Consider the following 13,686-nt stretch of genomic DNA (forward strand, 5'->3'; position numbering starts at 1 on the left):
TATGTGCACCCATGCATGCACAGAGTTAATCTAGACCGGAAAAAATAGGGATTCAATGAAGTCTAAGATAAAAGGTTCCAGTTACAATTAAGATTACTAGATCTTGTAATTTTTGTCAACAGGCTTGCTAGTGGAAAACATCCTTATATAAGGACTTGAGATATTACCTAAAAAGACTGACAAGGATACTTGTTTACTTGTTAGACACGTATGACATCACAGGGAAGACTTAAAGTTCTAGAAGCAGACTGATTAGCTTGTATAGGTGTATGAAGAATGACATGAGACAAAAGGTTATGTAAACCATTTACTCAAGAAACAAAGACTAGATTTGCACATTTCTAGAGTCATACTTATCTTTTTCAAACTATGAGAGGTCTGAAATTCTTTGAATAGCATTAGATTTCATTTACAGTTCCAATTTTGAATTAAAAAACCATGTACTTTAAAAACACAAAGACAGTTAAAATTTCCACAGCGAACACATATGTGCATTTCTCAATTCAAGAAGCCCATTATTAATGTATTTAGATCTTAACACTGTATTCTTTTCTTAAAATATTACTTCTTCTAAAATAATACATCAAGTAAATATTTTTATAGTGCTGCATACTGTTTCTGTATGATTTACAAAGCCAATTAGATTATCATTATCCATTAACTTAAAAAAATAAAACTTATGGAGAGGAGTTCACAAATAGAACAGGAAGGAGAAAAACAAAAACAGACAAAAAACAACCAGCATTGAAAAAATAAATGAAAACTTACTTTTTTATTGAATATTTATTATTTTTCACATGCAAAGCATATTAAAAGTGAATCTATATTAACCTGACTATTCCACAATGAAAACATATGCAATGGGAATGATCAAAAAAGGTCTAAACAATACTAATATGTTCAATAAATTATCTGGATTTTTCCCACCAATATTTGGGTTATCTGAATTACCTGGTTTTTCAACAAAATAAAGTTTTTGTTTTCACATGGTCTTTGCTGGTACCAATAGCTACTTCTTAAATTTAGGGAAAACAACATGAAGGAAGATACGCTGCATAAAACAGCCAAATCTTTTAAAAAACAAGTTCACCAAAAAAGTCACATATCTAATTAGGTGTCCAGAGGAGAAAACAAAAGACAAGTACTTAATGTCCACCAAGTGATCATCACTAACATTTTATTATTATCAAAGTGACTGCCAGTATGTGAACTATAGATTAAAGACAATTTCCATACTTTAAAATATACCATTAATCAATAATATATATGGAAATACTAACCTGAAATCACATTTGAATATTATCAACAGTTTGGTGTATCTGATATACACTGAATTCTTTTCACTTCGTTACTGCTTTAAATTTCTTAATAATGTTCTTTTCCTAAAGTACAATTATCTTTAGAAAATGCTAAGATACTTCTTATTATGTATCAGTTCTCTCTCCACTCTTCAGTAAATGTTGCAGCAAATTAAACAGTACCTACAGTAACTACATCTAAAAGACAATTTCTGAATAATTAATTCAAAATATTTTTGAATGAACTATTCAGATCAGACATGCTAATGTTGCATAAGACTATATATGTTTTATGCTACTGAAACACACTATATAGATTGTACATTGCTAAACAGAAGAGTTGGTCCATGTCCATTGATTTAAAAATTCTGTAACACCTGTAACAGTAAACTCAGGTGACTAATAAATACTTGCTGAAATAGCTATGAAAATGCAATACAACACCCACATACATACTTTTACAAACTCACACATAATTATTGTGTGGGGATAAGGAGAGGATATGATTTCAACTTATATACATCAAGGAAAATCTGAATAGCTTAGAGGAAGGTGCCTCTGTCATTGTGCTTATTTAGCAAATTTGCTATTAATATTATGCTTTCAGTTTAATGAACAAAAGAAAAGTGTCTCACTAGTGTAAGTTAAAATTCTCATTAATGGGATGTCCTTTACTTACGAAAGCATACTTCCAATGCAAAAGAACTCAAGCTTTGCTGTTACATATTAGGACTGGTACAAATACAATGAAAACATTTCACACAAATCTGAACTTCTTATTTTAAAGGTCTGAATCTTGAATGCTGATTCTTTCTCATTTAACATATTCCCTCTAACGAAAAACTAATGTCCTTGGTTTCATATACTGCAAGAATGAAAATATACACCTAAATCTTGGAACAAGTTAACAAAATCATGATTAGTTATTAAGTAAGTACCAACACTACTTGGAACTTACTAGTTACTCAAATTCATAAAACTACAAACCAAAATGTGAAGGTTGTTTAGGACATCAGACCAATATCAAATCCAAGGTCTTCATTGTTTCGTCTTATGGTACTGAGCATATGGATACTTCTACTACATGGACCTGTACTGTTTTCAACAAAGTAAACGTGGACTCAAAAATTTACATTTAATTTCTAATTATAAAAATCCAGATTACTCCAGAAAACATAAACCAAATATAACTGAGGTAGGTTTTTCACCTTAAGAACACATTGCATTTCTATCACAATTTAACATTTTTTTAATTTATTAAGAAAAAAATAACTACACTGCTTCATGTGCTTGCCTCAATACTTACTTTTCTACATTTTAAACTACTTGAATAAGTGTAACAGTGCTATAATCTATTATTTAGTAAATCTCTCAGATAAAAAGACATCACAAATCCTTCCCCTTCCTTTCTAAAGATAATTGCATTACAATAAAATTATCAACAATTCTAGAAAATGAAATAAAGATTAGTAGGTATTTTTAAAGTAATCCATATAAGAATTAGGGAGGCAAGTCATGTTCATCTTAAAGATAATAAACTTTTAGAAAATGATGTCATAAATACATTAGAACTCTGGATGTGCTTTATTTTGCCAAAAAATCCCAGGAAATATGAGAAACAATATTTCCTAATAGGACTAAATTTCATAAATTACTTGTACTTTACTGAAAATATGAAATTTTCTAGGGCAGTACACATTACTTAAGTTACCTTTTTAAAGTCTCAACATTTTAAATAAATTTCAAAGAGGAATTGGAGCAGATCCTATTCATTTTTCAATAGGGTAAAAATTTGTATGTGAAATACACACACATTCTAAGGAGGTGGGGGAAGGACTGCATGTGAAATGCTTTTCCTAAATTGTCAGGCAATTATTGTATATGCCCTTGGTATCATTAAGATAAAAAAGCAAAAATTGAAATGTTCCCATTAAAAGAAGGGAAAATTTCAAAATAGCTCAGTCTTTAAAACTTCTGTAACTGATGTAATTTTTAAAAGTAAAATGAATTGTTCCTTTATTTACATAATGAATTAAGTAGAAAATTCAAAGTAATTCTTTTACTGAAAAACCAATATACCAATATATTTTTGAGGTTGAATACTAACAACATCTTCACAACATATAAAAGGTAAAGAAGAATTAGGAAATGGGGACATTTCTGTCTTATACCTAAGGATGGCTAAAGAGAGATGAGTACCTCAACCAACATGGTAACTAGGCCTAGCACACTACTTTGACATGTGGGCAGCAGATCACTCTTCCTATACTAAGTAAAAATCTAGGAAGGAAGTGCTTAATAGTAATTCTGTAACTATACCAAATTTGGAATCTAATATCGAGCAGTAAACATTTATATGGACATAAAAACTGCTCCCCGAACCAGATTAATCATTAAATAAACTAAAAAGAGGAAAATACAGGTAACTGAAATTGTCAGTTTCAGGATCTTCACTGGGAATTACTAGAGCAAAGACACAAACACAACAGTATCTGATTCCAAAACTAAGTTATAATCAGAATCATCAGATGATAGGCTTTAAAAATTCTTGAATCCAGGATCTCAACTTCAGGAACTAAACTCGGGAACTCTTTGTAGTTTCTCAAGTGAGTTTGATGATCACCCAATCTTGAAACTTCTCAAGTGGAGAGTGGGAAAAGATAACTTGGGTGAAGATAGAAATTTTCAGAATTTAACATTTGATATTTATAATTACTCCACATTTTCTCCCAACTGTCTTACCTTCCCTATTTTTCTAACAGTGAATAAATGCATGAGCTTGCAAGTAAAGGAAAAAAAGAAAAGGGTAACCAAAATGGATTTTGTTCAAGCCACTTTCACACATCGACAGGATAAAAGGACATCATTACTACTACTTGAGATTCACTACCAGGCAGACATCCTTAATGTATGTTAAGGAAGGAGGTGGGCTCTTACTCAACATAAAAATGTAATATAAAACAACCCTAAGAATATTTAATAGAAGAGACCATGTTTATAATTCTTAAAAAAAAAAATAACTTTTTAAAAATTTCAGTGTTAAGAAGAAAAAGCCCTTAAAACTGGTATAGGTGAATGGACTCATGAGAAACACTGTCAAAGGATTTTCCAACTTAGAAATGAGGCAATGTATTTTAGTACTACATCTGCTTACATACTGTTAAAATATGTATAAATGTCTTAAGTGTGGATAAATATTTTGTTTCTGATTTTCATACATATGGATAATAAAATGCTGAATTTTCTTCTTAAACATTGAAATTAAACACATTTTTGAGGCCTGATGAATAAACATCTTTTTAAATATACCATATTCACTAATAAAACTTGGGACAAAACAAAAAAGTAGTACTTACACAGGAAATTACAGATTAAAAAATTACAACTGTGTTTTTAAGAAGCTGAAGTAATTGAAAAATTTTTCAATATTCAAAGACAAAATAGTAAACTCATTTACTACAGCATAATTCAAGCATTCTCTGAATTTTAGCCAACTAGGACATGATATTAAGTGACTTTTTATAACAGCTTTCCTTTAAAAGATTACTGTTACACAAAATACTGAAACTATTACTTGTTACTCTATTTACTCATTTGGAATAAGTGGAAAGAACAAATGACAGTAGACAAAGACCTTAATGACCAAGTCTTCAACATATAAAAGGCTGCACACAGCAAAATAAGGCATTTGTAGGTAATTCCCCCAAATATTTGAATTCATGTAAACAATGACTATGGATATACCTTTATGAAGAAAATGTACTAACAGATAAAATATATTCAAACAGCTGTGACTTTAAACCATATATTATTTGAATACCACACAAAACTTAAAGAGACATTACCTATCATTTCAATAACTGAAAGATGTTATTTATGAAATAAAAGATTGATACTTTTTTGAAACTAATAATGAAAAAGAAATATTTTGAAAATAAACATCCATTTTCTAGAAATAAATATACATATTTACTTTAATGTATTGCAAGCATAGGAATATTGTCCTAGCATTAATCGTAACATTCAATCAGTAGTTATTAAAATATTTTTCCATATTGGGTCTTGAATCTTCTACCTTGTCAACTGCCCAACAACTTTCAAAAGAGTTTTATTTTCCTGCTTTAGTTGTTCATTTTCATCTTCTATGTCATCTAGGTCCTTAAAAAGGGAAGAAAAAAAGAAAAATAATACTTTTAAAATATTTAAAAATATTTGAAAGGAGATTTTAAAACATTTTTAAGTACACAAAGATAATTCATTTAATTGTTAATTTTAAAATGAGGAAAGGTTCTAGAAATAATTTTAGTGGATTATGTCCCAGCTAAAATGAGCATCCATTACTTGACTCTTCATTTTTATCATAAGTATATGGGTCAGTTCTTTCCAGATCACTCAGTTTTTTAAAGGAAGCCAAAGACAGGGTTTTAAAATAGTAAATTTTCCAATATTTAATTACAGTAAATAACTTCATTTTTTAGGTTAAAATTAAATTCCATTCACCTCTTCAAAACTGAGGGTTAAACAAATATATACGTAGGCTACGGGTGGTATAGGGTCCAAGGTTACAATTATGTGTCAAATTGGGCATCAATACACATTCAAGTTCTAGACATACTCCTACCACTTTTTTTTTTTCCCCCTAAAACTGGGGAAGAATGGAACCCAGGGGTGCTAAATTGATGGGATTATGGGTATGTGCCACCATGCCTGGCACTAATCTTTAAAGGAGTATATTTGGGAGTGACACTAAGAAGATGACAGAACTGAGGCAATCAGAAGACGGGATCTAGAATACACACAATTGATCTGGTTCAATTTATATGTTGAGCTTCTTCATGGTCATTTTGTTTGAGGGAGAAGTTTTAAAGCTGAAAAAAACTGGAAGCCACTAAAAGCAGGCATTCACTCTCCAGTTTTAAAGTATATGATCCAGCTCTATGTTCTCTATATTAATCCTAGTCTCAAATACACAATCATCTAGTTAATACTAAAACAATCCTCTATAAGGTTTGGTTTACAAACAATATTTCAAGGCAGACTATATATCCATTGTTAGAAAAGAAGACTTTTATAGATTTATCCTTACTATTTATAATGCTAAAACTCGACACAATTTGAATCACAAGTATGCTATAGGATAGCAAGCAACATTCTTATAAATTTAGTACACTGTCTTAGATAATTAGGCAAATTATTTAAAAACTTGCAAAAATCAGAATTTGCATTTGTTTAAAAACTGAATGAGGTTAGGAAATAAATCTGTTCAAACAACAACTAAAAATATGGGATTCCTAAAATTACCACAACTGAGATCTAACTAAAATTATGAAGTAAATGATGAAATATGTTAAAACAAGAGATTTTATTCTTTTTAATGCTCACAATGCCTAAAAGTGCAAATACATCGCGAACATTAAAAATATTTACAGAATTTTTTGAATATAATTCCATCACAAATAGAGGAACACCTGTGTTGGAACCAAGATGAAAGGCTATATAAAATCAAATATTGGCTCAGCCAATGACTATATGTGACCTTCATCAAGTTCAACTGGGAGTATCACTGTCCTTTTCTATAACCTGTACTTATTTATTGCCTTCAAACTCCATAAGAACAATTCTGCACATAATGGAGCTCTCTTTTCTTCCTTCATGGCTGTAGTTAAGACTGGATTGGGGGTCTGCTCCTTTTCTCCTTGAAGCAAACATTTCTTTCCTTCATTTTTATCTAAATTCCTGCAAAAAGCAAAATTATGGGATCTTTTCTCATCACTATTACAAAGGTCTGACCTGCCTGCTTCTTAAGGAGCAAGTAAATTTGGGGGCTGGGGTAGGAGGTTAAAAAAAAAAAAAATAGAGCTATAGAAAGGAATAATACAGAGCTTGGAACCTAAGCCTAAAGTTGAAAATGTATAAAATACAACTAGATACAAAAACTGGTGAAGTTACCTACAAAGACATCTGAAGTTCTACTTAATAATAAAATAGCAATTCTTTATTGATGCAATTCTGTGCCAATATCCATTTTTATATAAGCTGCCTCTCACCTCCAAACTCTTAATGAAACACAAAAGAAACATATTTCATCAGTCCATCCACCAAAAAATAAAATTGAGTTAAATGATAATTGCCCAGAGAAAATCAGTTTATGAAATGAATACTGGTTCTCACCATAAATTACTATCTTATTATTATTAACAAAAGAACAAACTCAGCAATGCAATTAAAGAATTTCTTCATCTTTATGTATTTTCATCCAATTGCCAAAAAAGGGCAATCTGGGAACTGAAATATGTGAAATACTTACTCTATTTAACAAATCAATTTCTTCTTTGAGTTTTCCAATCATTTCCTCTTTATCTTGCATCAGTCTCACAAGTCTTAGGTTTTCTTGCCTTTCTCTTACTACTTCCTAGTAGATATAATAACAGCATTAATTGGGAAATAAATGGTTATTTATAATCTTAAATGGCATACATTTATAGGTAACAGTGAAAGATTCTAAACATAGATAAATTGCCTAATACCATTGGAAAAGATCCTTAGATCCTTTTAGCTAAATTCTGACACTGAGTGCAAGATTGTCAGAATGCCGTTTATTTCTTAAAGAGTAGATTATTTATAATCATGATATTTTAAAAAATTTAAAATATCTGTAAATTAACAAGGAAAAGGTAAATTTTAATTTTTTCATGCTTCTCTAAAAAGAGAACTTGTTTACTAAGCACATGGTCTGTGCCTGTATTTCCAGCTACCTGGAACACTGAGGCAGGAGAATCACTTGAGCCTATGAGTTTGAGGGCAGACTGAGCAACACAAGGACATTCTATCTCAAAAAGAGGCAAAAGGACACACACATTTGCGAAGTTTGGTAAAGTTATCTTAGATATATGAAGATTTCCATTGAACTCCTTAAGACACTCAGTAAGGGAAGGAAGGGCCCACACTAGTAAATAATCAGGGAATGGAGGGAATATAGGAGTTGTCAAATGTTTCTGATAAAACCCATGTTTTACTCAATTCTTTGACAAATATTGAAAGATTCAATGACTTTATTTAACTTATCACTACTGTTAGTTATGAACTTTTTAAAATGAAAAATTAGTCTTGACTGAGGAGATCAAAAATTTTTTTATTAAATGTATAAAGCTTCAAAACTAGAGGTATGACTTAGTGGTTTCAACTGAAAATTCTAAACTGAAAAACAATGGTCCTTAATTTCACTTCTGGTTCTACCAGTTACTGACAATTATTCTGTTTGGATAATATAATAAACACACAGTAGAACATATTGCCAGTTCAGATAAAGACTGCTCAGTATATTAGAGATTTACACACTTAGCAAAATAGGAATGACATTAAATATTAGGGATACAAGAATTTGCTCCATTCTCAAATGTTTTTTTTTTTTTGATACTGGGGATTGAACCACTGAGCTATCTATCTATCCATCTATCTAATTTTGTGGTGCTGGATGTTTAACCCAGTGCCTTGTGCATGCAAGGCAAGCACTCTACCAACTGAACAACTTGTGTTGCTCTTCCCTCAGCCTCCCAAGTCACTGGGATTACAGGAGTGTGCTACCATGCTTGGCCTAAATTTTAAACATCATCAAAATTGGAAAGAAAAGTGTTAAGGAAGTTCAGAAAATTCCCTGTCACTATGTATCTAAGAACTAAAACATAAGACAGTGACTAAAAGCTATTTGACTAGCATGGAAATATGGATCAATATTAGTGTCTCCCATTAGTACCCTCTCCCCGACTCTTTTTTGACACTATCCCCAGCAAATTTCAATTTATTTCCTCTCTCAGCTGCTCTGAAACTGAAGAAAAAAAAAATCCTGGTGATGTATTAATTTTATCAATCTTAAATAATTTATATAGCATACCTTTTCAAGATCTTCAATTTTCTTTTCCAATGTGCTATTTGAGACCAAATTACTTGCAACATTTGCATCTCTGTTGTACCTACTGAACCCACTTCTGTCTATTCGGGTATATCTACTTGAGACATCATCTTCAGAGGCAGTAGTTGTGCTATGGAAATATAAAAACATATATCTGATAAAAGTCCCTAGTACTCCACAAGAAAAATGCTAAGAATATTTTCTATTCAGCTGACGGAATGAACATTCTCCAAGGACAAATGGTTATAATAGATGGCATATTTACAACTACAAAAATTAATCATCATTCTAACACAATAAGAAAAATGTAAAAGGAACATTAATCTTTCAACCAATATCTACTGTGTACTAGACATTGTTCTGGGTATTGACGATGTTAAAAGCAAAAACAGACATGGATTCTAGCTTTCAGTTAACAGGGAATACATTCAATTATAATATAGTAGCAATAAGACCATTTAAAAATAATACCAGCATACAGTACCACAAGAACTATGACCAAATAGATCTTAGAAGATCTAGATAATCTGTGTGAATAACCACTCTCCTTTCCTTTTTTCTTTTAAAAATCCCAATCGCTCATGGACCAATATTTTCATAAAATAAAATTAAATTAAAATGATATTGGAAAATAAAAGTAAAAAAGATCATATAAGAGTTTTCATTGACAGTATACATATAGGCAATTCACACAGAAACCTACTCTCACACTAGTAACTTTTATCATTCCACACCTCTAATTTAACCAAAAGTTATGAGTGAAAAGCAACTCTTCAAATTAAGCACCAATTTATGTACTGAATTAATAGCATATATCAATATTTAAAAATTTTAATGAACTAAATGAATTGTTTCTTGTTTGCTGTATCTATTACTATATAAAAATTATCCAGAGAGAAAATGACAAAGCAACCAAGACAGAAGCTGCAGTGTTATAATCCAACCTCTGAAGTGACACACGAACACATCTGCCACACATATTAATACTGGTATGAAAGGGGATTAAAGAGGTAGGTCACTGGGGGCTACATTGAAGGCTAGCCACAACATTTATTAATTTATCTAATCTAGGTTGGACTAGTGACAGTGTTACTCACAAGAGATAAACGTGTATATAGACTCTATATTTTGTTTTAATAGCACTCAAACAAACTAATAGCATGAGAGTATGCTGACAGGAATAGGAGAGATTTTAAAGAGATTTCAGCAAACTCAGGATATTCAGTTTTAAGAACTTTTATCGAAAATGCAGAATATTTGCTCTTTAACATTTGTGCTTGATCTGTCATTAGCAGTCAGTTGTAATACTTTATCCAGAAAAATTATAGTGAAATCTAAAATAACTTCTGATGAAAAAGGATTCCTGATTTATGAATTTCCTACTCATATATTTTATTTTTATGGAAAATGAAATTTGTAAAAAAATTTTATGGAAAAGAGAAAATTTATTTAACATTTTATGGAATTTTATTTATCAAATATCAAATTGGTAGTGTATCTGATTATAATATTTTCAAATGTGCAATACCAAGATGACTACCTATTTTACTGATTGTTGCTATATTATAGAATCCATCACAGCAAGGCACAGAAACATCCCCCTAAATTTCTAACTTTTTTTTGTCCTTTGATGCTGTCTGCCATTAAAAAGCATTTGACATTTCTGCCTTGCATAGAAGGCTGAGATTTTTGTTTTTTTAAGTGAAGCCATCAGTTAAATAAGTCTATTTCACATATATTAAAAGCTGGGGACCAAACTGTTTTTTTTAAAAATGTTTTTTATTTGTTGACAGACATTTATTTATTTATTTATATAGTACGGAGAATCGAACCCATTGCCTCACACATGCTAGGAAACTGCGCTACCGCTGAGCCACAGCCCTAGCCCCCACAAACTGGTTTCTTATCTTGCAAAAATACTAAGAGTTCATCTCAAAGTTCAAATACTCAACTGAAATTTTCCCTTTGAAAACCAACGTATATTTCAACATATAACAGTTAATGTTTAATTATGTTATTAACATCTAACAGTTAATACTGATTTAATTAAAATGTTAACAAGTTAATATTTAATTTTTTAGGAATCTCAAATTTAATGCATTGTGTTTAAATAATTCACAGTAAACTACTGTTAATTCAGCTGATAAGGCAAGCATATATTCAACTGACACAGCAAGACTTTCTCAAGCAAAGAAGCAGGACACTGATTATATTATGGGTCAATCTCCAGCACAATTTTTGTCACTACCTCTGTATAATTAGAATGTATTACTACAAAAGCAAAGCAAAACTTCAAACCACATTCATTAATATTGTAGCCCTTCAAAGTTTTATGTACTTTAGTGCAGATTGTGTTTACTAGTAATGAAGCTGAAAAATAAATTATTACTTCACATTATTGTCATGTTAACAAAATCAAGGCATTCAACAAATTTTAACAAAACTCCTTATTTGTCAATGGTAAGACAAATGAATTTTTGTTAGAACTATTCTCCTAAATGCATCAAGCTATGTTAGCCTTCTCAGCTACAGATTCAATCAACATTTCCAAGCAAGCATTTTATTATTTATATGCAGTTTTTTTTTCAGTGTTGGCAATCTAAAGTGAAACTTTATTGAAGCTCACAAAATACTACTTTACATGTGAAATCCTGAACATCTGCTTTCATCAATTTTTAATAATAATAGGTTTTAAAATAATGAATTTGGTTTTAGACATATTTATGTCATATGCATACATGCCACTAAAATTTTGGTGGTTTTACTATCTCAGCAGCCAGCATAGCCTCAAATAATCCACTATGGTTAGCACTTCTCCATCAATTACAACTAAAACTTGATCTCAATCATATTAAGAGATAATGCTTCTCAAAAAAAAAAAAAGAATAGAGTGCAAACTCCTTTGGTTTATATCTCTAAAATAATTTCTACTGTCACACTGACATCATTTAGTTCATTACTACTGTCACATTCAGAAAACATGTTATCTTTTTTTGGTCCAAAAAGACCAGTAAAGCTTGCTTTTGCTTTGTTATCAGGAAATTAGAATTAAAAATAATGTTTTATTTCTAAGATTTAGATAATACTTATAAAAGCAGAAACTTTAAAAAATGAAAATGATTTTTACTTATTTTTATCATTATATTTTTAATTATATGTAGACCAAAATATAAATCTGATTAATAGCATGATTTTAAAAATAATAAATGCTTACATTTTCTTCAATTTTTATAGTTTCTGAGTTATAAATGGCTAACATAAAAACGTTGTAGATGGTGAAGATAGTGTTGCTGAGCATGACTGGCACACAACTCACCATGGCACTTGAATCAGTCTGTTCTGTACATCCTTTTTATTTCAAGATAGAATCTTATTAAGTTACTTAGGCTAGCCTCAAACTTGCAATCAGCCTTCTTAGTTACTGGGATTGCAGGTGTGCTCCATTGTGCCTGGCTGCAGTTCAGGTTTCTAAATGCTCATTCTAGTGTTCTTTACTTAACTGGTCAAAGATAGGTAAGAGACAGTTCAAGGGCCACAATCTGAGTAGCACTACTCTAGAAAATGTTTAAACTTAAGACTTAAAGGAGGACTAAGAATGCACAAATATCTGAAGCAAAGAGTATGTAGCCCATTTAAAATACAAAAAAGTCCAATATGACTAAAGCATGAAATGTAATCATAAGAGGTCAAGTAAGAGGCTAGAAAAGTAAGCAGAAAACTTGAAAGTTATTTTATATAATAATTTAAAATAATGGTCTCGAAATTTGTTAATTACGTACCCATGTCAATATATATTTACTTGTATGTTGTTTTATAGGATTTATAATATAATCATATAAAATTTATAAATATCTGTATCACGAAAAATAGAACATAAAGGGATGAAAAACTAAAATTAAACTTTTAATTGTTTATGGTACAAACACTTGTTCTCATAAAAAGTGACTACATATTGACATCATTTTTGTTTTCCCTGAAGTTATGTGATGCTGGACATCAAACCCAGGGCCTCGTGCATGCTAGAGGCCTCAATCATTCCACTATTGAGCCACATCCCCAATCTCATCGTCATCATTTCTGAAAATCTTATTTTAACATTTTGTGATAGTGATTCAAAGAGCTATCAGTTTGCATATCTGACTCTTACTGGCTATCACATTAAAAAGACATGGATTACAAATATGACTGAATTAAAAAGTTTCACTTAAAATCTCAAAATCAGCATATTTTCTTTTTAATTTATGAGAAGAGATTTGAGTTTGTGTATCTTTTTTTTTTTTTTTGAGGTGCTGGGGATTGAACCCAGGGTCTTGTACATGTGAGGCAAGCACTCTACCAACTGAATTATATCCCCAGCCTGATTTTGTGTATCTTGCCAGCTGAATGACCAACATATTTGCAGTTACATACTTGGTTTGACTTAACCATTTGAGAGTAATAATTAAATAATACATATGTCCATTAAACAGACATTCAAAT

The 13,686-nt window shown here is 30.6% G+C and overlaps 1 protein-coding gene across 1 annotated transcript in view; it reads right to left on the reverse strand.

The window, feature by feature from the left end:
- Positions 1-5,286: 5,286 nt before the first annotated feature.
- The window catches only part of Pawr (pro-apoptotic WT1 regulator), a 98,391-nt gene continuing 89,991 nt past the window's right edge, over positions 5,287-13,686 (reverse strand). Inside the window, exons 4-6 of the mRNA XM_076853146.1 lie at positions 9,190-9,337; positions 7,606-7,710; positions 5,287-5,456 (exon numbers count right to left, since the gene is read on the reverse strand). Coding sequence (XP_076709261.1) covers positions 5,370-5,456; positions 7,606-7,710; positions 9,190-9,337 — 340 coding nt within the window. The 3' untranslated portion in view covers positions 5,287-5,369. The remainder of the gene's footprint in view (positions 5,457-7,605; positions 7,711-9,189; positions 9,338-13,686) is intronic.

The sequence above is a fragment of the Callospermophilus lateralis genome, chromosome 4, assembly GCF_048772815.1.
Source record: "Callospermophilus lateralis isolate mCalLat2 chromosome 4, mCalLat2.hap1, whole genome shotgun sequence".
Classification (NCBI taxonomy): domain Eukaryota; kingdom Metazoa; phylum Chordata; class Mammalia; order Rodentia; family Sciuridae; genus Callospermophilus; species Callospermophilus lateralis.